This window comes from Odontesthes bonariensis, chromosome 13, assembly GCF_027942865.1.
Source record: "Odontesthes bonariensis isolate fOdoBon6 chromosome 13, fOdoBon6.hap1, whole genome shotgun sequence".
In the NCBI taxonomy this organism is placed as follows: Eukaryota; Metazoa; Chordata; class Actinopteri; order Atheriniformes; family Atherinopsidae; genus Odontesthes; species Odontesthes bonariensis.
The window spans coordinates 27,861,060-27,885,257 of NC_134518.1; the positions used below are offsets into that span (position 1 = coordinate 27,861,060).

Below are 24,198 nucleotides of genomic sequence, written 5' to 3' on the forward strand. Positions count from 1 at the left end.
TTTGGTGATTTGTCTTTTTGTGTCAAGCAGTGAATTTTTGTTACAAACACAAAACTATATTTCTCATTTTACTTCGATTAATAGGTTTATCAACAAGGATTTGTGTCATCCTCCAAGGAGATCAGCAATCTGGGTGGCAGAACCTATACTTGTTTCAGTCTTGTACTGTATGGTTGATAATTTACCTGTGAAGGAGATTTAATGGCAGAGAAGAAACGAATGATAAAATAACTAGGCTAAATGACTTGAGGGTAAAATTGACTGAACTTATCTTTTTTATTCATATGAAAGTCGGAACTGCCGTAGATTTTCCATTTATTTTGGAACAAGTTTCAGAATGGCACCATTTGATAAACACCCTATAAAACCATCCTTTAAACACATTGAAACAAAAAAAAAAATGCTATTTTTACTTAATTAAAAACACATGTAATGAAAAAAATCTTTGCAGTTATTTTAGGGTGTATTTTTTTTTTTATCTCTAACGATGGTAGCGATTGTCTTCACCTCCTGCTAAGAAAGAGCTGTAAGCCGGAAAAGGCGTTAACGATCGTCGTCAAGCTACTCTGTCGTCAGCGCGTCTCCTATAAATACTGCTGCGTTCTTGCTCCTCCGCCATCTTGAGAACGGTGCTTTGTCGAAGTCAGACAACGTTCGTCAGCTCGCCATTTTTTTTTTGAAAATGAGTGACCAGCTCTGCAAACTTTTCGTCGGTGGACTGAACGTGGACACCGACGACGATGGCCTGCGCAAACATTTTGAGCAATACGGCACCCTCACCGACTGTGTCGTTGTCGTCAACAAGCAGCTTCAGCGGTCTCGCTGTTTCGGCTTTGTGACCTACTCCTCACCGGAGGAGGCCGACGCAGCCATGGCGGCTAGGCCGCACACCGTCGACGGCAATGCGGTCGAGGTGAAGCGCGCGGTGGCGAGGGAGGATGCCAACAAGCCCGAGGCTCTTGCTAAAGTGAAGAAGATCTTTGTTGGCGGTTTAAAAGACGACATCGAAGAGGAACATCTTTCCGACTACTTTTCGCAGTATGGCCAAGTCGAGAAGGCCGAAGTCATCTCAGAAAAGGAGACTGGAAAGAAAAGGGGGTTCGGCTTTGTGTACTTCACCGATCACGACGCGGCCGACAAAGCGGTCGTGGTGAAGTTTCACACCGTCAACGGACACAAAGTTGAGGTGAAAAAAGCCCTGACCAAGCAAGAGATGCAGGCAGCCAACAGAACCGGAATGGCGCCGAGGGGCAGACCAGGCAGAGGCATGAGGGGAAATCAAAATGGCTACGGCAGCAGGGATTATGGCGGAAACTACGGAAGCTACGGAAATGGCGGAGGCTACAACTGTGGTGGCTACGGAGGATATGGCGGGCCCTATGGGGGTGGCTATGGCGACCAGGGCAGTGGTTACGGTGGTGGTAATGGCTACAGTGACTTTGGCAGCGGCTATGGTCAGCATTCTTCAGGTTATGGTCCCATGAAAGGGCCTTTCGGCGGCCAGAGGAGCGCTGCTCCCTACACCAGGGGCGGCGGTGGTGGCGGTGGCGGCTACCCCAGGGGGGGCTACGGGGGTGGCGGCGGCGGCGGCGGCTACTAAATGAGACTGCACAATGGAAAGCGACAACCCCCACTACCTGCCACAAACTACTCCCAGCCAGGATTTGGACGCAAAACTAAGTCAGTAACGAGGCGTCTGCCGTGAAATCCAACCATGGCAGAGATACGGACACAGAGACCCCCTCCCCCTAATCAAAACGAAGACCTCAAAAGCCCAAACAGGTAGGAAGGTCACTTCCCAGAACACCTGATAATAACGAGCAGCGGTTGTTGCCGTTCATCTAGGACAAACAAAAAAAAAAATGAAGATTTAAACGTACAGTGATCCCTTTTTTTATTATGTACCCACGCCGCCGGTGTGCAGTTGTCGTTTAGAGTTGAATTATTTTTTATTTGCGTTCATTCGTTGTTTTTGAAACTTTCGATGTAGGATTGTTTTGCTGATAAGTTCTGATTATTTTAATATTTGAATTTTTAAGCAGATGGGTTCGATTTTGTTTTTTGGAGCACATTTAGTGTGACTTTTCAATGTACGAGGTTGAGAAAGCATGTTATGTTTTTCATAGATATGTTACACTGCTCATAAATTTGTACAATTTACTTTGGTCATTCAGCAAAGGCGAAACGTGATACCGCAGTCTAGTTTCCTTGTTTCCTTCCCCCATACTGTATTTCAACTCCTCACGTATAGTAATAGCTTCAGTCTAAATATTGTTCAATTTCCATTACCTGTAGCAATATCTAATGTATATTGTATACTTTCATGTCTGGAGAACAAAACATTGTTGGAACACTTTGGTATGCTTATGTATGTTCATTTTAAATAAAACATTATACCACTTAGATTAGTTATCTTACTTATTTAACCAGGCTTCCTCAAGTTTATCCACAGGTTTATAGGACATCATCTTGTTGCTCTTTAGTTACATGGCATCATTTCCACAGTTTATTCCCATATACTCAGGTGGGTGAAATGGTTACCGATTGGTTCTAGTCTACCCACAGCCAATGCATGTAGGCTTTGTAGGGTGTGACCCTTTTTTTTTTATTTATTTATTTTATAATATTTAAAAACATGTGGTTTTTTAATTTATTTTTTAGATATTGCTCATGACTTTCTTTTTTTATTACATTTCTGAATACAACCATTTGTGGACATGAGGGCTCTGATATTTATCTTTGATTATTCCTATATTTAGGTGTTCTTACTTGTATTCCAGTAGGCTATCCCAGCCAAAATAGCCGTAGCAGTTTGTTTGTAGGCTACATCAGGACCCTGTTGATTACCTGGGGTCGGTTGTGATAGGAGTCTGAAATATCTCTTTAGGATATCCACATCCAGCCAACTAGGTATGTAAATCAACCTGTCTTCACTCTGTGTTGGTCAACATGTATGGAATATCTTGGTGGTGCACAAGTGTGCCATTATTTAAACTTATCAAACAGATCAATACAAATATTTATATAGCTAATCTTATAATATGGGAAAGGGGGTAGGGGGGGTTACTTCATTTGGTCTATGATGAGCTATAAGTGGGTGGAAGGAGATGCCTTTTTGCTCCACAATTAAATGAAATGATGGAACAAGTAGAAGTGGTGTCTCCTAGAACGATCCCTCTCAGTCCTCGGTTTCTCATGCTTGTTTTTCTCCCATTTCCTCCAGGTTGCAATGGTAACCTGGGCACCAGGACATCACCCTGAAAGCGTTGGGGTGTGTGTCACCATGCTGACTGGGCACCAGAGATTGGTCGTGCCTTCTCCCTCTCAGGTGAAGCCAGTGGTTTGTTTCTGGGGGGGAAATTTGATGCGTACCCCAATGCTATCATGTTCCTTTTCACGCAATAACCAGCACTGACTGTTAATACTTGGACCAAGTCCTTTTTACTCGTGACACTGAGACCTCTTCTCTGTAGCTTTTATTGAACAATTGCCCAAGTATGTAGATGTCCTCCTGCAGCCTAAATGCTCGATGTCAAAACCGTCAACTTCAAGTTTTAACTAAGGTTGACTTTGTACTTTATTTACTGGGTAATGTATAACTTTGAGTCTCTCTTTTAGATTGGGCACCACTGAACCTTATACGGACGGAGAAATTAGCATTTTCACAGTAAAATGCGATTAACCTTTTTCTACTTATGGTCCACAGGTTCAATAAAAGGAGGAGCTTTAAGAATAATAAATGGACTTAACTTGAAAACGTATTGTCTTGGTAATTCTGGTTAGTCTTATATTTGTCTTGCCATCAATCGACATTTGTCTTCACGTGTTCAAGACAAGGACTCAAGAAGAAAAAGAATTGACAAGCTCTTTCCTATACATTTCATTTTCCTCAAATATCAGTTGCTTATTTGAATATTATCAAAATGATGCTGGAATATCATAGAGCAGCTGTAACGAAGTGTGCTTGCTAGCTGCATAGATCAATGCAGATAAACGCATCTGGATAAATTATCACTAAATACAACACTTTATAGAATGTTTCTTTTTTTTTTTTTTTTTTTTTCTTTTACTGTCAAGATTAGGCCAAAAGAGGGTTTTGGTAAAGTAGTTGTTGTATAAGCATTTTACAACACCTAAAAATTGGTACGGATGAGACTGTTCGCTTTCAAAGTAAAATGGCAAAATCTTCATGAAAAGTTTTACTTTTTTCCAACTTTGGAAGTCATTGACTAAATCTGCAAATAACCAGTGCTTTTGTCTTGACATTTGAAGTACAAAATAAAATTATCGTCTATTTGATTCTGTTGATAAATTCAGCTAAATATCCAGTTTGATGTTGACACCTATGCTAATGTGGACTTTAGGATACATTTAATAGCTGAGATTTGACAAAAGTGAAAACCCAAATCCAAACCAGTTCCATTCAAAAGATGTAATATTACAATGCCTTTAATAAACGCAGTATGAGGTGCTTCAATCTTATTGGACTCAGTTTGGCTCAATTTATCTGACAAAACTGCTGTTGAAGTGAATTTATTTATTTTCTTAACATGAGTGTAAATTTTACTTTTGTTCTCTTACCTTTTTATAGGTTAATGATGCTTGACGGATATCTGATCACCCATAGGAAAAGAAACTCCTGTTATATTGATTATGCTTTGTTCTGAATGCACAATAAATCTACATATTTTTATATACCAAAAGACTTGTTATATTATTACACTGGGGATAGTTTGGTTTATTTCTACACAGGTGCCTGTGACGAAGAGTTCACTTTGTTTGAGGGGTGGTGAGGCCAGAGCTCTAGAGCTGATGGATGTACTCGCTTCCTTCAGCCAAGTGGGAATCTTATAAATCCTACTTGTTCTGTGCTGAGGGTGTAGAAGAAAATGACTCCCTTTTAAAATATGTTACAACCACGCATTCCATTTCACTACTTAATATTTGGGATTTGGATGTTCCCTGTGGTGTCTCAATTATTCAAACAAATGAAAATATTTGCATTGAATTCAAATTTATGCAGCGTTCAAATTTAGCTTTAGTGTTCCCATCTTTCCCTGGAAAATGGCCGCTCATCTCAGCACAGGTTACCGACCTATAGTGCTTGATGGTTGGCTTCGGTGTGGCAAAACTATTCTTTTTATAAGCATTTAAACAGTGGGATTTTTGGACATTAATTTTGAGAAGCCAGAACCACATATCTGGACAAGAATTGACTTGTCACAACTAGAATAAAAGGTACTTTTATTTTTTTATCTGTTAACAGATAAAACGAGTCAGTGACTCATTAACAAACCGCCTCTGGACAACTTCATAGGAAGCTTATTGAGAGTGTAAAATTTCACATTGGACTTGAGGCACATGTGAGAGCAGATTTTTGAATTTGCTAAAATTGAAAGAAGAAACCAGAAGATCAGGCAGTGCAGCAGATGTCTCATTACAAGGTAGTGCCAACAACTCTTTAAAACACCAACTAGTTGGAATTGTTTCAGCAAGTATCAGCCCAAGGCGCAAAGCATCTCGCAACACATTTATGTGCTGTCTTGTTCAAGAGATTGTGAAGGGAGGGAGCAGAGACGGTTTCCAATTACGTTGGCAAGACTTGATTTCAGTTCACCTTAACTATAAAAATGTAGGGAGTTTACAAGCATCTGATCAAGATAATTCTAAGTTTTTTTTTTTGTAAAATGGCTACAATTCACAGCTTTGGAAGCACACCTTAAATGTGGAGTGCTGATATCAGCTCACAATAGTATCTGATGGGATTTATACAGTGGTGCCAAATACTGACATGCTGTAAAAGCTAGTCAAAAGCAACTGTTAACACTGATCAGGAAAGAAACTATAAAACTGTAAAGCTTAAATTGTGGTTTGCAGTATGGTTGTACCTTTTCTGTATATTTTCCCTCCTTTAAGTATTGAAATATCAAAAGTTATGTAAAGATTGAAGCACTCAGAATATTTTGTATATTGTGTGTGAGCAAAATTAGACCTAATATTAACATAGGTCTTACGTTTCCAAAAATTACTATTCCAAATTAGTCACTCATCTCTTTCATTTGTAAATCTTTAAGGAAGGAGCGATGTTGCTGTTGGTTATTGTTGAATTTGAAGAGTTGTTTTGTGTAAACAGTAGTTGTACATGTGATTCTGCTGTGCTTTTGATATGGGAGCCAAGGTGTAACCGATATGGAGCCCAACGTATTTGTACAGAAATAATACAGCCGAACTAATGACCGCAAAGGTAGAGATCCACCCTTTCTTTTTTTTCAGTGATGGAAGATTTTCGACGCGCTTGAAAGCAGCTTCAAAACGAATGGCTCGCGCTTTTAATGGGGGTGGTGATTTTTTTCAAGGTGGCCAATCAGAGAGCGCCACGTCTTACGGAGGCAGGACAGTTAAACGGCCCTCCCTGACGTCGTTCAATGAAGAAGGAGAAGGACAGCTTCTTTCTACCATCCTCCTCTGAAGAAAGTCAATCATGGCGGCGAAACTCTGCAAGCTTTTTGTAGGAGGACTGAACGTGGAGACCACAGACGAAGGCCTCCGTAAGTATTTCGAGCAGTATGGGGCGCTCACCGACTGTGTTGTGGTTATGAACCAGCAACTCGGACGGTCCCGCTGCTTCGGCTTCATCACCTACTCGACGCCGGAGGAGGCCGACGCAGCAATGGCGGCTAAGCCACATGTCGTCGAAGGCAACAACGTGGAGCTGAAACGGGCCATAGCGCGAGAAGACGCGAACAACCCGGACATCCTCGCAAACGTCAAGAAAATTTTTGTCGGGGGCGTGAAAGACCACATCGAGGCCGAGAACCTGACCGAGTACTTCTCGCAGTTCGGCGCAGTGGAGAAGGCCGAGATCATCTCCGACAAGCAGACCGGCAGGAAGAGGGGCTTCGGCTTTGTCTTCTTCGAGGACACCGACTCCGCCACCAAAGCGGCGCTGACCAAATACCACACCATCAACGGGAACAAGGTGGAGGTGAAGAAGGCTCTCACTAAACAGGAGATGTCCACAGGCGGCCGCGGAGGAAGAGGTCGAGGAAGAGGGATGCAGAACTATGGCGGCGGGAGAGGAGGTGGTGGCTACGGAGGAGGCTACAGCGGTGGCTACGGCAGCAATTACGGAGGTGGCTACGGCTACGGTGGGGGCTACAACGGCGGTGGAGGCTACGGGAGTTATGGAGGATACGACGAATATGACAGCCAAATGGGGGGCGGCTACAGTAACGGTGACTTTGGGGATGGCTACGGACAGCAGCAGTCAAATTATGGAGCAATGAAGGGGGGCAACTATTCCTACAGGAGCGGAGCTCCTTACAGAGGAGGAGGAGGCGGAGGAGGAGGAGGCGGGAGCTACGGCCGGGGTGGTGGGTTTAGCGGTGGCTATTAGTGGCCCCTGATAATTATGAGAAATATGGGGAAATTTGAAACGAACTTGAATTTACACACACATCACACAAACCCAGGTGGGGGGGAGCGGTCTTTGTTGAGTTTTATTGAAATGAGCTGTGCCCCATCACCCACACAAAATGAATGAGACTGACCTGGATCCGCCCCCCACCCCCACCCGGACCCCCTCTTGTTCCACACATTATGGAATTTACTACTAAAAATTGTGAATTATTGAACTGTATTTTGTTATGTTTGAGAAGGACTTGTTCTGAACCATTTGTAAAGCCGTAAACTATGTCAGTCACTGCTTCGCAACTCGAAAAATTGAGTTTGTTTGTCTTGCAAACCTGTCAGATGTGTCTGTTATTTTTGCATCATGAACTCAGGGTTTTTAAGTGAGGTTGGGGGGCAGTGTCGGGCAGCGCGGGACTCGATTGCTTGAGTTTCTTGATCTTAAAACGTGACAAAGTATTTTCGAGAAATGTCACGGTCTGTTTTTCATTGTAAATGGCTTATATATTTTTTTCCACCTTGCCGTCCCATTACAGGCTTTTTCTTTTTGTTTAGATTAAAAAAAAACTGTTTTGAAATCGATGTGTTCAGTTCACCCCTATGTTTTATTCTGCTTTTATTAAAGTTTTTAATGTTTTGAACATCCATCTAATCTCGCCGTATTAATTCAAATCTAGTGGGGGTTTTTGTTTTATAATTTGTCTTTTTATGGCATTTGAAACTCGTGTTTGAGTTCATAAAGTCTCCAGCAGGAGGGAGTGTTTCCTGTAAAAGCCCGGGTATTCATTCCCATCGGCCATTTTATACTGGTCTTATTGTGGAGATGAAGCAAGATGAATGCATCACTGCATGCAGCATTTGCTCTCCAGACCTCAGGTTTTGGGCAGATAGTTAATATTTAAAATCTCCCTCCACATACTCGCAAGCTGAAAAGAGCAAAGGTGTATATAAACGATTTATTTTGTAGTATTTCTTATAACATTTGGAAGATCCGGTTTTGTTTACCTTCCTCCATAGAACCATATGGAGGCGGCCAGTTGCTAATTGATGTTTGCTGGTCAAAAAACGAGGTTTAATATGATTTGCCGGGTGTGAGCTGACATTTTGAATCTAACAGCGTGTTACTGGTGTTTTGCTGACACGGTCAACTGCTAAACTCAAATGTTGATTCCTCGAAATTTAAGTTTTTGTGGGAAAAGGTGTACGGAGAGGGGATTAGGGAAAAAAAGAGAGGTCTCACTCTGATCCTATTCCTGCGTGCTAAAACATCCAGTCGAAGTACTTGATAAGGAGGAATTTTTTTTTCATTATCTGCCTCTTATAAACGACTTTAAGTGCTGCTCTGTGATTCAACCAAAGCGTTTTCAAAAGACTTGAATTTTAGCAATAAACACATGCTCATGAAGTAAAGTGTAATGTGTAAAATATGAATAAAAACACTGGAGTATATGTGCTTTAGTGGTGTAAAAAAAAATTGAAATTGAATTAGTGCAATTGTTTTTAGGCTTGCTCTGACCGTGTGTAGCTGTCGTGGAGAGCTGACCATCTGCTGCTGCCGGGAGGTGAAACACGAATCACTGAAAGAGCTGTAAGATGGGGGTCAAGTTGCACATTTAGCTGATGTAAACATGCATTTAAAGTGTGGAAAGATCATTCATCTCTTACATATGTTAAAGTACTAGAAATGTCCCAGATATTCTCATACAACTTTCTTTTTATCTTGGAAATTGAACAACTATCCGGTTTTGCTTGGTTTAGATTTGGGATTCAGAACAGATTTCTCAACATTAACGGAGATTTCGTAAAGCCAGCTATTGATTTATTCATCTGAAATCTAATCAGTCGATTATATTATTAATTATTAATAACAATTAGGTGTCAGTCTTGTTGCTTGAAAGGTAAATGAGCCGTTAACTTAAGAGGAGAGAAATTAGCTATTAAGTTCAATATTTCAGTAGGCACAAAGAAAGGGGGGCGGAAAATAAGAAGATAAATAAGTTATACCTTTTATTAACCTTGTTTGGGGTGGTGGTAGTAGTATTAGGGATGTATACTGTTTTGTGTAAAGTTAATTCTTAAACATCTTGGTGCTCTAAAACGCAAGCACATCCCATAAAAATAGCACGTTTATTCGTACCTAATGTACAAAGACCGCCGCGCATGTCGGCGCGTTTTTTCTTTTTTCTTCAGATGGAGTGATCCATCTCGCAAATACATCATCTCTGCGGCGTGGATGCACGGACGGCGCTCTCATGCCTGCTGTGGTGTCTGACTCCGTTAGGATGGACGGTGTGTCGTTGGGGTGAGTTGGCTCAGCAGAACGGATTATTTTTGCAAAGCTGTGATTCACGCTGCTTCTACATCTGCTGGATAACATGTTAGCCCACATGACCCACTGGCCACAAGTTCAAAAGCTCGTTCCTAGCACACGAACTCAAGCTAGCCGTGTTGACTAGTTAGCTTCGGTTAGATAGCCACCGCAGCTCAGGTGATGCAGTTAAGTTAACCAAAGTTAACACGTTGACGTTGGATAAATGTCACCCGGTCATTGCAAACACACAGTGAACTGAATGTGAGCTGGTTTGTTTCAAACGTAAAAATTGTGAATTGTATGAGAGGAGCGACGGTTTATGGCAGTTGACGGCTGCTATCGTGAGCTTATGTTAGCAATGAAGTTGAATGATTAGCGATGCTAGAAGCTAGCCAACCTGGCAGTATATTGGAAACAGACGATTTCAGATTGATTTAAGGATTTTGGACCCAAATTGACAAGGTATCTGTGACCGACAGGCGCTAGGACTATAGACCGAAGAGTTCACGTACTTGTGCTGTTGTGTACTGAGTGGACATCACATATGAAGTTTCAGTATTCCTTGAAACTGATTTTGAGTTTTTGGTGGTAACAGTGTCCTAGACCTAGTGCATCACATCCACGATGGAGACAACCATTTAGAAATAAAAAGAATAAGTTCTGCTCTCAGCTGGGAGCAGGTCACACTGTGCAAACATTGAAAATTAAAGCTTGTTTTTTTTTTTTGTCAAGGCTGCTATCCAAAGTCAGACTTCGACATGTTTTGGTAAAATACCAGGTGTATTTTATCAGAAAAAGATACGGTTTAATGAAGTCCTCATAAAAGACCAAAACTGAGAGTACTTGTTGTTGCAGATGTTTAAGTAGTGCCTGATAAAGTTATATAGTCAAGTGAGCTCATCTTTGATCATATAGCACATCGAAGACATTAGCTGATCCAAAATGTTTTCCGTTCAGGACGAATTAAAGAACTAAAACCAGAGATATGAAAAGATTATGAATGGTATTTGTGAAACTTAACGTGAAAATCATGATGCTCTAGAATAGAAAACAGATACAGCAAAAAAAAAAGCAATCAATACAAATGATGGATTGAGATTCATGGCATGTTTGATACTTCTCTGTGGAAATAAGTAGAAATAAGTGGGTCTGGATGACTTTTTTTTGGGGGGGGGAGATAAAACACACACCCAAAGAAATTATAGATAGATATATTAGTAATAAATTTAACACAGACAATATCTTTGTGAAGCAAAAACCTTTCTATATAACGGACGTAACTTTTTCCCCACGTATATGAGCATCAGATGGACTTCTTGTAGGTTATTCTTCAAAAAAATAGGAACCGTTACAGTTGATCCACCTTCTGTGCGAATGTGCTAGATGTGTATATTGTAAAGTTGGTGAACATTATCATTGACTCAATGTGGAGGGGGAAAATGTAATCGGAGGGGATGTTTATATCTAAGGTGCCAAACATGTCAAACTGATTGGGTCTATCTCCAATGATCCAGACACTGCCTCTCGTGTCTCACCAGTCTGGTGGCCACACCGGCCTCGCTGCGCCCAACCTGCGCCACGGACTCGGAGGAGGACACGGTGAATGGGGGGATGCACACCTTCAACCAGACGCACATGAGGAAAGCTTTCCAGCTGATGAACGACCTAAGGAGGTGTGTTCCATACTGTCCAATCTTGACTTTAAAGATGTCCCTCATCTCTGTTCGCATGTTGCATTTTTCATGTACAAGCAGAACTTCAATAAAGTTTTGTCCCACTTTTTTTTTTATTTACGAATAATCCGATCTTTTTCTCTCTCCCACTCGCCGTTCAGTAAAAAAATGCTGTGTGACGTCCAGTTGGTGGCGGGCAGCGTGGAGGTGCCAGCTCACAGGGTGGTGTTGGCGTCCTGTAGCCCCTACTTCTGTGCCATGTTCACAGGTACACTCGTGGCGAATTCGTATTCGATTGTGTCCGAGGTGTGTCTTTACCTTTTATGCTGAGCTGAATGTGTCTGTGTGCAGGTGACATGAGTGAGAGCAAAGCCCAGCAGGTGGAGATCAGAGAAGTGGACGGTCAGACTCTGAGAAAACTGGTCGACTACATTTACACAGCTGAGATAGAGGTTACAGAAGACAACGTCCAGGTGAGGCTGCGTGTCTGTATGCTAGTGTTTATATTATCATGATTATTAAGGATTACATAGTTAGTGACTGGGCAAAACAGTGTCTTCCTTTATTTACTTGCCCTGTATTTATTTACTTATCTTATCTTTCTTTTCCTGATGTGGTGGCTTTGGTCTTGTTTCCAGTTACAGTGAGTAGTGGTGTTTACTTATTTTGTGTTTCCCATTCATATAGTCCTTTTGAGTTCTTCCTCTCCCTTGTTAGAGGAATAGCAGTGAAGAAGTAAAACGTGGCTGCCGGGGGAGCAACACTTGTTCTGTTCATCTTTTCCCACATTCCTGCGTATTTACAGTTTGGATAATTGAGTCAAAGCTGCTGCTCCCAAGAAAAATACCACTGCATTAGTCAGAACTTCCTTGTTGTTGAGGGGGGAAACTTGAAATGGCTGCTTTGACCTTTCTCTTTTGTGTGGACCTTTGTTTTTGTTCAGCAGTTGAAGCAAAACATGCCAGAGTCAGAAAATAACAAGCGGCTTTCAAAAAGTTCCCGGATTCATGCAAGTAAATCGACCAACAGACCTCTGTGTGCAGTGGATAAACCCAGCTTTCCTAAGCCACAAATCAGAACAACATTTGTTTTATTTCTACGGTCTAGTATTGTCAACATAGAGGAGACATTTACAGTAAGAATAGATAATTAATTGATTTAAAAAAAGATTATATCTTGAATGTCTAATTTGTGACAGTTCTTTAATGTGTTTACAGCCACTTAAATATAGACTTCTGCTTCACTAAACTGTGAGATAAATGCTCTAAAGGTGTAACTACGTTGGGAAAAAACGCTGTATTAGACATTAAATGAGGTCTTTAAAGCCTGATCACTTTCAGTTTAGATTTTTTATTTTTTTTTCCCCCTAGATTCAGGTCACAGTGAACCTGCTCGGGGAGCAGATGTTTACTTAAAGGGATGTAAGAGCAGGTAATGGTTCTGAGCAGTGCATGGCTGTGTTATCTGGTGGCATTAACTCCTGAGATGCATGGCTCAGCTCAAAGCTCAGCTTGATCCAGCTACAGCCGGGATACTTCCTCTGATTATTAGCGCAGGAAGTGTGCATGGAGAGAGACAGGAAATCCTCCCACTGTTAGCGGCATGCCTGTCTGATTGGCTCTCTTGTGATTGTGTAACTTGTGTGCATTTTGACAAGTTGCTAACGTTCAGTTAAAGACTTCTTACTATGAGCTGAGTGTTCTCCCCTTTTAGATTATGTCCTGTCCGTGTGTGCGTGTCACAGCAGCTGTGTGATAGTTTCAGAGGGTTTAGTGCTGCCTCTTCAGAGCAGCTGTACACAGGAAACAGATGAGACAGAAACGATACTCATGCAGAGGATTAGTCAGTGTGTGGTTAGACAGAGAGGTGTAGAGGCTAGCAGAGACAGACTGACCCAGTCAAGCTAATGTGTAGTGATGTTTCAAAGAGACGCCGTGTCTGTTAGCATCATGCTGTCAACGGTACCTGCTGAAACTGACCCACCCGTGTGAGTCAAACCAACAAAAAAGACACGTGTTGTCAGACAAAGGCTTAATCTGGAAAATCTTAAGGCGACAAAATATTTAACTCTATCTTTAGACATCCTTTGCGAAACATAATCACGTATTATGCTTTAGTTGTCAATCAATGCATGCAGCTGCAAATTTCTGATGTTTTTGGGCTGAATTTTCAGTATTTGTCATTTCTGATTATCTTTATCTTTTTCTATTAGATTTAGGGCAATGTTGTTGAATGATACACCTAATGAAGAACCTTTGATTGAAATTTAACATTAGGATATATATGAATTAAATGTTTCTATGGGTCTGTTAGGCTTGGCAGATATGTGAATAACTTGAAGCTTCTTACAAGTTTTACGAATCTGGGTGGGTAATCTACAATTTATTAGTTTGTGTTATTATGATAAGAGAGAGCGAATAGTGAACAGCCTGGAAAATACTTCACTGATAATTTCATGCTGACACACTTACACTTGCCTCAGTTGGACCACGAACAGCTGATATGTTCCTAATCTCTCTTTTAAACAAGTCATGTGTTGAACGGCCTGAAGTGAGCATGGCGACTGCTGGACGGTTAATCATAATATTTAGAGCTCACGTTAGAAGTTCTCCAGCTCATATCGGCTCCATAAACTCTGAACTCCGCTGTCGCTCCATTCTTCTGTGGTTTGTGTAAGTTTTTAGCAGCTAACTTTAAAAACTTCTGCTTCTATGGCCAATATTTAACCAGTTTTTGTAATGGCTGAAAACCTTGCTAATTTGGGTTAATTAGATTCTCTTGTCTCAATAAAAGCGATTAAAAAGGATTTCTTCTGTGACATAAGCATAACTCATGGTAAGATTTGATATGAAGTGCTAAGCAAGAGCAAGTGTTTCGAATTCTGAGGTACAGCGAATGCAGAATCATATGAAGTTGAAGTTAAGTGGAGATGCAGAAGGAGCAGGCTGGATAACCTTTGTAGGTTCTTTTAGATATTCCCTGAAAATACCTGAACGGCTCACTGAATGACACATTTTGAGGTGTCGGGAGCCCCAAAACAAAATGCCAGGGCTGTGTTTTTTTTACGTGTTTTTGAGTTTCTTTGATTTAAAACACCAAATCATATGCTCTCTAGCACGCAGAGCAGGATACATCCTCTTTAATATACATTTAAGCTTTACTATTTTTAACATAAAGAGCACCTATGTCCATTTGGGTTGAGTTGAGTGAATACATGCAGGTGATTCATTTTGTTCTGATTAGTTTGCTAGCTGTACAAGATCTGATTTCAAATATCCTTCCTGATTCTTTTTCCACACGTAAAAGGTTCCCGTACACTCTTTATTCTCAGGTTCTCCTGCCAGCAGCCAGTCTCCTTCAGCTGAACGATGTTCGTCAGGTTTGTTGTGAATTCCTGCAGTCTCAGCTTCACCCCACCAACTGTCTGGGCATCAGAGCGTTTGCCGACCTGCACACATGCACACAGCTCCTCAACCAGGCCCACGCATACGCTGGTAAGCGTTGTTCTGTTCACACAATCAGCCATGTTCGTGCCCGGAATAAGAATAGAGAAACCTTTTGTTTTTGGTGTATTTGTGCGACTTTGGGCTCATTAGCTGTAACACGTAGTTTGTGTTGTGTGTGTAACCCTGCCTGTTTGTGCCTCTCAGAGCAGCATTTCACAGAGGTGGTACAGGGGGAGGAGTTTCTGGGCCTTTCTCTCCAGCAGGTGGGCAGCCTCATCTCCAGTGACAAGCTCACCGTCTCCACTGAGGAAAAGGTAAAGGGACATTTTACTCAAAAGATATGTGATGACTGCATTTATCACAAAATCAGATTGCCTTGAAAGAAGAATGGGGCATTTTAGGTTTTGTGGTAATCTACTAAGTTTGTGTCAATATAACCGTTTTCACACATGGACACTAGACGTTCAGGAGCACGAGCAGACAGTTTGGTTCGGTCTTTTTTCGTGGTTGCCGTTCACACAAGCACATCACAACGGGAGGCTTTCGGCTGGAGATGTCAGTGGAGGAGCGGCTGTTTAGATCGCAGAATAGGCGGCACGTGAGGCTCCTTATTGTGATGAGTATTGGATGTATCTGTGTGTATCCGTAATAGCGGAAAACGAGTGGACAGCAGCATACAGGTCAGCAGAAAGGACAAACTCTCATCTGCACACATGCGCTCTCCAGCACAGTAGCAGGAAATACTCAACAATACTGGAATATTTGCAGACATTTGTTCTGGAGGCTTTTCTTGGGGGGATGTGTGGAACATCTTTGCAGGAATTCTGGAGCATATTTTGTGGACATTTGCATTCTCACATGTCACCATTCCAGAACATCGCTAGAACATTTCAGAAGTCCCATTGCATGTTTGAAAGGGGCTTCAGTGTCCTTATCACACCGACCGTGTTGGATGAGTTGAACCTGGCGGCAGACATTTTACAGAGGCTGTCTGTCTGTGGTTATTCTGTCAGCGTGAAGCGTCTGATGAAGCAGCTGCGTGTCATCCAGCTGTCAGAGCAGCAGCATTCAAGGTGACTGCAGTCTTTTTGACATTTGAAAACTCTGTTTGTGTCTACCTGAACTAGCAAACAGCCTGAGGACAAAATGAGCTGCCATTAGATTATCTGCCATGTTATTGTTAAGTGGGTTAAATTGAGAGCATTTGCTGTTTAAGTTTTGTGCTTTGTAATTGTGGGAAAATGACTAAACTTTTATTTTGATAGCTTTAACACATTAAGAAACTCACATTGCTCCCTTTGTAGTCAACATTGCCTTCATGCCTCTAAACTTGAGTTTACATCGCCTTGAAAAGTTCCATATTAATCTGCTGAGGTTGACCATTCAGCACAGATTTGTGGCTTAAATTATTTTAATTTGGTTAAAGTTAAAAATCCAATGGTGGATCAACTAAATGTTTCAACTAAATATCAAGGGAGGCAAAAATAGCGCCAAGCGATGTGAGGTCTAACTTTTTCATGCAAAACGATTTTGTGACTTAATGAGGATGTGTTTTTGCGGTGCTAAAGTGCAGCCAACTCGTGAATAAGGCTACGGAAAACCTAACATTTGTTCAACACCAACCACAGTGAGACTGGAGACTAATTTTATCAAGCTACACTGTCAAATACTTTCCAATGATGCCACTGAAAGGTTGGTAGCTTTTTGTCGGAAACCAACACCTATTCTGCCTTTTTTTACTATACATCTGGTGTTTTGTTTTGTATGATTAGATGATGCCAAAAACCTCTTTAGGTCAATGCTAATCCGTGTTACATTATGATTGTTGGTTGATGTACACTACTGTGGTTCATCCTGAGTGTACAGGTGGAGAATGAGAAGTGTATGTGCATCATGTTACATGTATGATTTAAATGATGCTTCCCTGTCTTTCTAATAATTGATCTACAATAATCTATTTTTGAGACCTGAGTCTATCAAAAGTGAAAGTTTATTTCTCTGGAACAAATAAGAAGGCTTCCAGATTTAGTTTTGAAGCAAAAACGAGCAGCTGTTGCCCTTTGTGCACATCAGGAGGGGTAGTTAGACCCTTGTTAGCGCCACTGGAGTTGCTCTGCAGGCTGTGAAGAGATCGTTTGGGTGTGTGTGTGTGTAAATCAGTCAGCTTAGAACAGTAGCTTACTGACGAGCTTCAGGGTAAAGCAGAGGTCTGCCACCTTTGTTATGTTGATTTGCTGCTGGGAGCATTTGGTGTTGTCATTTCACTCTGAAAGGAGCAACCTCTAAAGCCTGATTTTTAAAGTCGTCCGGGAAAGGCCACGGAGAGACCTCTCCCTCGTCAGAAACCCTCCCAGAGACGCTCTCCGTTGCTTACGTGCGTCGGCCAAAATTCCTAAACTATCCGTCGAGGAGATGGAGACTCGTGGAGACCGCAAGGGTTGTGATTGGTCGGCTAACATCATCATTTCTGGAATCACTTTTCCGGTTTAGCTCCTTCCTTTCACAACAACAACAACACCGCCATTTTTTGAAAGAGTTTACTGTGTGCCGGTCAACATTTGGTCAAATTATTTTCATTTCGATGTCAATAAGCTCCACTTCCAACAACAGTCTTTCTCTCTCGGTCGTTCACTGTGAGGAGTGGAACGGAGCCGGAAGGTAAACAATCAATCAACGACTTTCACGATAGACGTCGCGAGATAAGGTCGTCTAACGTAGCGACGCCTACTGATCGGGAGGTGAATGGCCTTGCGTATCCGACATCCCGACAGAGAACTTCGAAAGGTTTAATAGCCTCTGCGTGACCACGGAGTCGGATTGGCAGATAGCAACGGAGTAACATACCGAGGCCTTAAGGCTGAAATGTTGCACCTCTCACTAGAGGTGTCTCACTTCTTTCTTTCTTTCTTTTTTGGACTTTGTTTGCTTTTTGTTTCTTTGCGTCCTTCTTTCCTTTCAGTCTTCAGCTTCTGTCTGACTGCTCTTCATCCCTCTCCTAGGTGTTTGAGGCAATGATAGCTTGGATCAAAAATGATCAACCGGCTCGTCTGGAGTACATGCCCAAACTTATGGAGCACGTCAGACTCCCACTTCTGTCCAGGGATTACCTGGTTCAGGTGATGCACACATTCATTTCTTCTCTGTTGAATATTTATCTTTAACCTTAGCTATAGCAATATTAGCATTTGCTTTTTCTAAAAATGATTTCAGCTAAAGCAGAAATCTTCATAGGTCTAATAACTTGGTTACTCAAGTACATGAAACTGCTCTATGTGTTCAGGTTTGTATCTTTACGTTGTTCGGCAAATAAAGGTGAAATTTTATGCAACTTTACAGATTGTTGAAGAAGAGGCTTTGATAAAGAACAACAACACCTGCAAAGATTTTCTCATCGAAGCAATGAAGTATCACCTGCTGCCTGCTGACCAGCGGCACCTCATCAAGACCGACCGAACACGGCCACGAACTCCTGTCAGCATCCCGAAGGTACGCAAACGAACACGTCGCTCAACAAGACGCAACCCGTTTGCCGCTTGATACGAGATTCATGTGAGCACTTTCTGCTAAGCTGCTGTTCATTTCCTCGACTCTGCCAACAGGTGATGATTGTGGTGGGTGGTCAGGCTCCTAAAGCTATCCGCAGTGTGGAGTGTTACGACTTCCAGGAGGATCGCTGGTATCAAGTAGCCGACCTGCCTTCAAGACGCTGCCGGGCAGGTTAGTTTGCTTTCAAAATGTGTGTTCAATGGCCCAGGAAAACAAGAAGCTCCTGCACACAGTGGGACATCGTGTAGTGACACAAAAAGAAAAATACTTTACAGTGTAGCACAGCAGTGTTTCTTTGTCTCCAAAACCATTTTGATATAAATTCTTCTTCTTGCCCCCAGGTGTGATTTCCATGGCGGGCCGAGTGTACGCGGTTGGAGGGTTCAACAGTTCGTTGCGGGAACGGACGGTGGACGTGTACGACGGCGCGAGGGATCAGTGGAGTGCTGCGGCGAGCATGCAGGAGAGGCGCAGCACGCTGGGGGCTGCAGTGTTGGGGGATTTACTGTACGCTGTGGGGGGCTTCAATGGAAGCATAGGTACACATCAAAGGCCTCAGCCATTACAGTCCAAGCTAAATTTTTCACTGTGTTTCTATCATAATCACTCGTTTCATTCTGGTCATAAGTGAAATAAAAAGTGTTATCTCTGCAGTTTGGGTCATACATGGAAATGTTCTGTAGGTTGAAAAGAGTTTTTTATCGTGGAGGGTGTGTTTTAAAAGCCTCCGGGTTGTAGCTGCTTTCACTTTGCCTTATCAAGGCGGAAATGCTGCGCCTTTATCACGCCTGACCACTTTGGCAGGTGGTCACAGAGCTTAATCTACGGGTTATAAGGGAGGGCTCGCATTGCAAAACACGCTGAAGCTGCTGCATCATTAGTAACCAAGGCATGTTTGAAACGACGTGACCAAAAGTACAAACTGCTTTTTTATTTCCAGGGTGACGTAGTAACATAACCACAGTAAAAGAATCAGAAGCTAATGTTTCATTTGAAAACATTTCTCAGATTCACTGCCTTGCTCTGTAAATTGCTGCTCTCTCTTTCCTGCTGGTTGGATATGAACGGCCATGTTTGGCAGCTGTTTACAGGCGGTAACCCTCAGATGTTATTAGATGTGGAGGTGGACTGTCAGAGGTACTTGGACATCAGGATCGGAGATTACATTTTTGTTTCTCAAGTGACATTTTCAGTATTCAACTGTAATCCCCCCAATACAAATTCAGACACAAGATGAGCACTTCCAGCATCCCAAATTGCCTTAATGTGGGTCACATCTTTCCTGTTTTCAAAGGGTTTTTTCCCATGAAACATTGCATCATTATCCGTCTGCTCACCCTCTCCCTCATTACCATGTTGGAAAGAACATTTGCATATAAGAGCCCAACTGTCTGCTGCAGGAAACACAGCAGGCACGAAGCCTGTTTTTCTCAGTTTTGATGTAAACGCGGTTTGTTTGCTTTTCTGCTCTAACTTTTAGTCTTTCTCATTTGTCTGTTTTTCTTTCTTTGTGACTCCGTGTCAGGTTTATCGACTGTGGAGGTGTACAATCATAAAACCAACGAGTGGCTGTATGTGGCCTCCATGAACACACGGCGCAGCAGTGTTGGCGTAGGGGTGGTTGATGGTGAGAATAAACTACGCGATCCGAGTGTTCTGAGTGCAATTTGAATGAAAACAGAGTCAACAGTTGTGTGTTGGTGTGCAGGTAAGCTGTATGCAGTGGGCGGTTATGATGGAGCGTCACGTCAGTGTCTCAGTACGGTGGAGGAGTACGACCCGGTGTCGGATCAGTGGTGCTACGTAGCTGACATGAGCACAAGGAGAAGTGGAGCAGGTACATGCACACTATGTCCCGCCTCCTCTACAAATCTACACATGAGCAGCTTTTATCCAAACAAGTGATTTCAGACTAAGTACCAACACATCGCTGATGATGTGGAGAAGCTTTAAATGCTAAATAACGCTTCCCAATTTTAAATGATGCACCACAGTCTCATATGAACGAACAGCGCCTCCATGTGGACAACGGATGCAACAGTTCCACAAGAAAACATGAGATATGTCATAACTATTATGGGTCATTATGGGCTGTGTTTATCTTAGCAACATAAAGAAACTATAAACCAGTGTTTAAAAAAAAAAAAAAAAAAAACAAGATAAAATAGAAATAATCTTTTTAAGGGAACCGGAGCAGAAACTAATTGTTTAATGATTGTTTGATGCTTTAACGGATTATTTTAATATTCGCTTAGGTTTTTTTTTTAAGTCAAAATTTACAGCATTTACAGCATAAGCTTGAAACGTTGTTTTTTTTGTTTTGTTTTTTTTTGCTTAAAAAGCCTATTTAGTTGTTCTTATGTGGCTTTTTGTACATTTTTATGGACAAAGTGATGAATCGACCAATCCTAAAAAAAAATGTTGGGCAGATTTATTGATATTGTAAATGTTCGGGTAGATGATGAGTCTTTGATGTTTGTCACACAGGCGTAGGCGTGTTGGCGGGCATGCTGTATGCAGCGGGAGGACACGACGGTCCTCTGGTGAGGAAGAGCGTTGAGGTGTACGACCCACAGACCAACACGTGGAGACTGGTCTGCGACATGAACATGTGTCGACGAAACGCAGGTCAGACAGCCACCACACACACTCAGCATCCATCAGTCAGCTCCGTCAGGTTCGGTTATAATTTATATAAAACAAAACGTGGGACTTTGAAGGACTTCAAATGACTACTACTAATTAACATTCAGTGAGCAGCTTCATTTTGTGGAAACGAAACTTTCCTGGTTAGATAGGAAACCTCACATCCTAAGCTGAAGAATCATTGTATACAGGAAGAGATCTGAAGAACCTCAGAGATTAGTGATTGGCTGTGTTCGAAACCGCATACTACATACTACATACTTGCAAACGGCATACTCATCGATCAGACAGTATGCAGAGCGTTTACCCACAATGCATTTCGCTCCTGCCCGAGCCGAAATCAGCCGGCCTGAAGCTGATTTCGCTTAAGCTCTAAACTCTGTAAATATATTTTACTTTAACAACATTTGAAACATTTTCAGGCGAGAAAGTAGTCGTTTAGATCCCCAACGTGTTGAAAATCTGACAAAATACCGGCTATTTACAATTTTGTTCCCACGAATTCGGCGCTACTAAAGCTAGCCGCAGTGAGCAACGCACTTCCGGTTATTTTCACAAAATAAAATACCCGTTGCCTTTTATCATAGGGAAAGCCATTACGATACAATTGGTGCTTTTGTTTTGATAACAGGGAGTGAACCTATCCTCGTTGTAGCTAGCTTGAAACTGCCGTTTTGACAGGAAATGACGATCGGCAACGTCACGTTACGTTGCATCTTGGGTAGTTTGAGTATGAGTAGTAACCTCATGATGCATACCCAACATTTCGGAGAATCTAGTATGCATCCGGGAACTTAAAAAAAGTTAAAGTTAGTAGGAGAAGTAGGCGGTTTCGAACACAGCCATTGTTAAAAAAGGAGAAAGATGCGTATGAGCCACAGCAGGATGCCATATTCTCAAACGGGCAACAGGGAGACCTTCATTTACTTTATAAATTGTACTGCTACAATCAAATGCATCAAAAGTTTTAAGGTAGATCTTTATTGATTATTAACTGGAATGCAGGAAAACTGACAGAAAGAAGACCATCAGACCATATTTTGGGGTCCATGAAATAAAAATGCGTTTGTTTAAAAAGAAATCAAAAACTGGTGTACACACGATTTTCTTTTTGTGGCCTTGTTTCACCATTTTGTTTTTCTGTGAACTTTAATCACGGCATGCTGTTTGAATCTTCCAGGTGTCTGTGCCATTAATGGGCTGCTGTACGTGATCGGAGGAGACGACGGGTCCTGTAACCTTTCCTCTGTAGAGTATTACAACCCGGCCGTAGATAAGTGGAGCCTTATTCCCACCAACATGAGCAACGGACGCAGCTATGCTGGTAGGTCTCATCTGAACTCGCTGCAGGTATCCTTTCTGTGTCTTGCAGAGAAATCTGAAAAATAGCGGACTAATCGTACCCGTTTGTTCCTTTCTGGCCGTCATGTTCTCTGCAGGAGTAGCAGTGATCGACAAGCCGCTATGACCCGAGGCCTCCGTCAGCAACGGCTCCTCATCTGCAGCCAGTTTGACAGATTCCCAAACGGACTTCTGAAGCAAAGCAACGGAGGAGTAACGCCTAAAATAAGCGGTCTAAAACAGACGAGACGCACTAAGTCCTCCGCTAACAACCACAGATGAATCAATCCGTCTTGATTTTTTTTCTCAGTTAGTTGGCTAACCCCCAACTGGACTCCGTTGCTGTCTTCAAACCGTTTCTGTGACTCTGGAGGATGCTGCACTGCGGAAGAAGCAGCGGCCACAGGACCGTGGGCTTACAAGAGCTTCTTGTAGGAATTTTCAAATGCCAAGCACACAACTAGCAGCTGTATCAGCTGTCATGATGTGACTCCGATGTGGATGTTTGACAGTTTTTGCCAAGCTGGAACTGACGTAAAAGGAGATGGACCAAATGGAGGGGGATGGTTTTGGTGCACAATGGTCATGTTTATGTGATGGACAGTATCAAATCTTAGCAACTGAACACTTTAAAAACACCAGCCAACAGGAACATCCACTCAATCAACTGACCCCCCAGATGTGCTGTTTCAGGACGACTGGCTGCCAACGCCAACAAGGATGTTGCTGCAATAATCAACAGCGCCGGCCTTTTACTCGCTGTCGCTGGTGCGCACTGGCAGCATTTTAAAAAAAGAAGAAAAATGACTTCTTTCTAAAATGAGAAGAAAGCGGCTCAGTTTGATTTTGGAAAAGGGAATCGGGCTGTTCGATTTCTGCGTCCGCCGTGCTCCAGACGTGGGACGAAGTTGTCGTGTGGCTTGAGATTCGCCTCAGTGGGACCTGGAGAGTTAATATAAAGAATGTACAAAACATCCTGTATGCAAATTAAGTATCATATTTAATATTTTTTAGACGGTTTTCAAATGCGTTTAGAACCGCTGCTGTGGCTGAGGACCACAGGTGGGACTTCTCTGTTGTGGAAACACTACTGATGCTCTGATCTTTTGCACTGACCGCTACAGACCAGCAGGATTCAGCGATTGGCCGCTGGAGCGTCTGTCTGACCAACAAACTGGATCTCTGACCTGCTGTCAGACAGACGGCCACTCATCTGTCTCCATCACTGATCAAACCCCCCACCCTTAAAGGCCAATAATTTAATCAGAAATTGTAAGGAGAAAAAAACAAAACGTGCCAGTTAAGGTGTTTTTTTTTTTTTTTTTTTTTTTTAAAATCGCCGAGTAACTGAACCGAGATGTTTAACTGTTTGTTGAATGAGAGTGTGTCATAAAGCACTGTAGAAATTCAGCTGTAAAATGATCATGTCAAAGATGCAGGGTTGAGATTTTTTTTTTATTTATTGTTTTGGCTCAATTAATTGCACAGCATTTATTGGTATAAAGTGGGATTCTCTTCATTTTCTCAGCCTAATAATGTCACAGCTGTGGCCTCCTTGCTTCCATACGGAGGAGAGTGTATAATCGTGCCATAGCTTTAAGAAAAGAGAATCATAGAAGCTGTTTATAGAGGATTTTTGACTAAACTTTCTACTAAAAAAAATGATGAACTTAGTCGTCTATGTTTGTTTGAGTTGTCACAATCTCTAACTTGAAACTTGCTCCACATACTGTTTACTGCTTTTTAACTGTGGGGGAAACATCAGATTCTGACAGAGGGTCACTCCAGACCTTATTTAAATTCTTTAAAAACCTAATTGAATAAT

The 24,198-nt window shown here is 42.1% G+C and overlaps 3 protein-coding genes across 7 annotated transcripts in view; all 3 read left to right on the forward strand.

The window, feature by feature from the left end:
• The first annotated feature begins 607 nt into the window (after positions 1-607).
• Positions 608-4,703, forward strand: LOC142397969 (heterogeneous nuclear ribonucleoprotein A0-like). Of its 2 annotated transcripts, XM_075481830.1 has the most exons (4): positions 608-1,782; positions 2,760-2,910; positions 3,224-3,328; positions 4,592-4,703. In XM_075481830.1, the coding sequence occupies exon 1, from the start codon at positions 683-685 to the stop codon at positions 1,598-1,600; it is 918 nt and encodes a 305-aa protein (XP_075337945.1). In that variant the 5' UTR covers positions 608-682; the 3' UTR covers positions 1,601-1,782; positions 2,760-2,910; positions 3,224-3,328; positions 4,592-4,703. The 2 variants fall into 2 exon arrangements, with proteins under 2 accessions (XP_075337945.1, XP_075337944.1); XM_075481829.1 differs by lacking the exon at positions 2,760-2,910.
• A 1,679-nt stretch (positions 4,704-6,382) lies between these two features.
• On the forward strand, positions 6,383-8,051 carry LOC142397970 (heterogeneous nuclear ribonucleoproteins A2/B1-like). Its single transcript, XM_075481831.1, has one exon. It carries the CDS (start codon positions 6,482-6,484, stop codon positions 7,394-7,396), a length of 915 nt encoding a protein of 304 aa, XP_075337946.1. The 5' UTR covers positions 6,383-6,481; the 3' UTR covers positions 7,397-8,051.
• An 876-nt stretch (positions 8,052-8,927) lies between these two features.
• The window catches only part of klhl3 (kelch-like family member 3), a 16,036-nt gene continuing 765 nt past the window's right edge, over positions 8,928-24,198 (forward strand). The window contains exons 1-16 of one of the 4 annotated variants that reach the window (XM_075481834.1): positions 8,933-8,998; positions 9,601-9,712; positions 11,236-11,394; positions 11,556-11,662; positions 11,746-11,867; positions 14,726-14,888; positions 15,045-15,154; positions 17,840-17,956; positions 18,177-18,326; positions 18,440-18,557; positions 18,728-18,925; positions 19,912-20,013; positions 20,095-20,223; positions 20,874-21,014; positions 22,213-22,356; positions 22,472-24,198. The exon at positions 22,472-24,198 is cut by the window's right edge and continues 765 nt beyond it. In XM_075481834.1, the coding sequence (XP_075337949.1) occupies positions 9,663-9,712; positions 11,236-11,394; positions 11,556-11,662; positions 11,746-11,867; positions 14,726-14,888; positions 15,045-15,154; positions 17,840-17,956; positions 18,177-18,326; positions 18,440-18,557; positions 18,728-18,925; positions 19,912-20,013; positions 20,095-20,223; positions 20,874-21,014; positions 22,213-22,356; positions 22,472-22,500 (1,839 nt within the window). In that variant the 5' untranslated portion in view covers positions 8,933-8,998; positions 9,601-9,662 and the 3' untranslated portion in view covers positions 22,501-24,198. Of the gene's footprint in view, positions 8,999-9,600; positions 9,713-11,235; positions 11,395-11,555; positions 11,663-11,745; positions 12,408-12,764; positions 15,155-17,839; positions 17,957-18,176; positions 18,327-18,439; positions 18,558-18,727; positions 18,926-19,911; positions 20,014-20,094; positions 20,224-20,873; positions 21,015-22,212; positions 22,357-22,471 lie in introns of those variants that run through there. The other 3 variants (XM_075481832.1, XM_075481833.1, XM_075481835.1) reach the window with 3 other exon arrangements.

What these genes read in the sequence shown, in the direction of transcription:
- LOC142397969 (XM_075481830.1), top strand. Translation starts at nt 683, where the DNA reads ATGAGTGACCAGCTCTGCAAACTTTTCGTCGGTGGACTGAACGTGGAC.
- LOC142397970 (XM_075481831.1), top strand. Translation starts at nt 6,482, where the DNA reads ATGGCGGCGAAACTCTGCAAGCTTTTTGTAGGAGGACTGAACGTGGAG.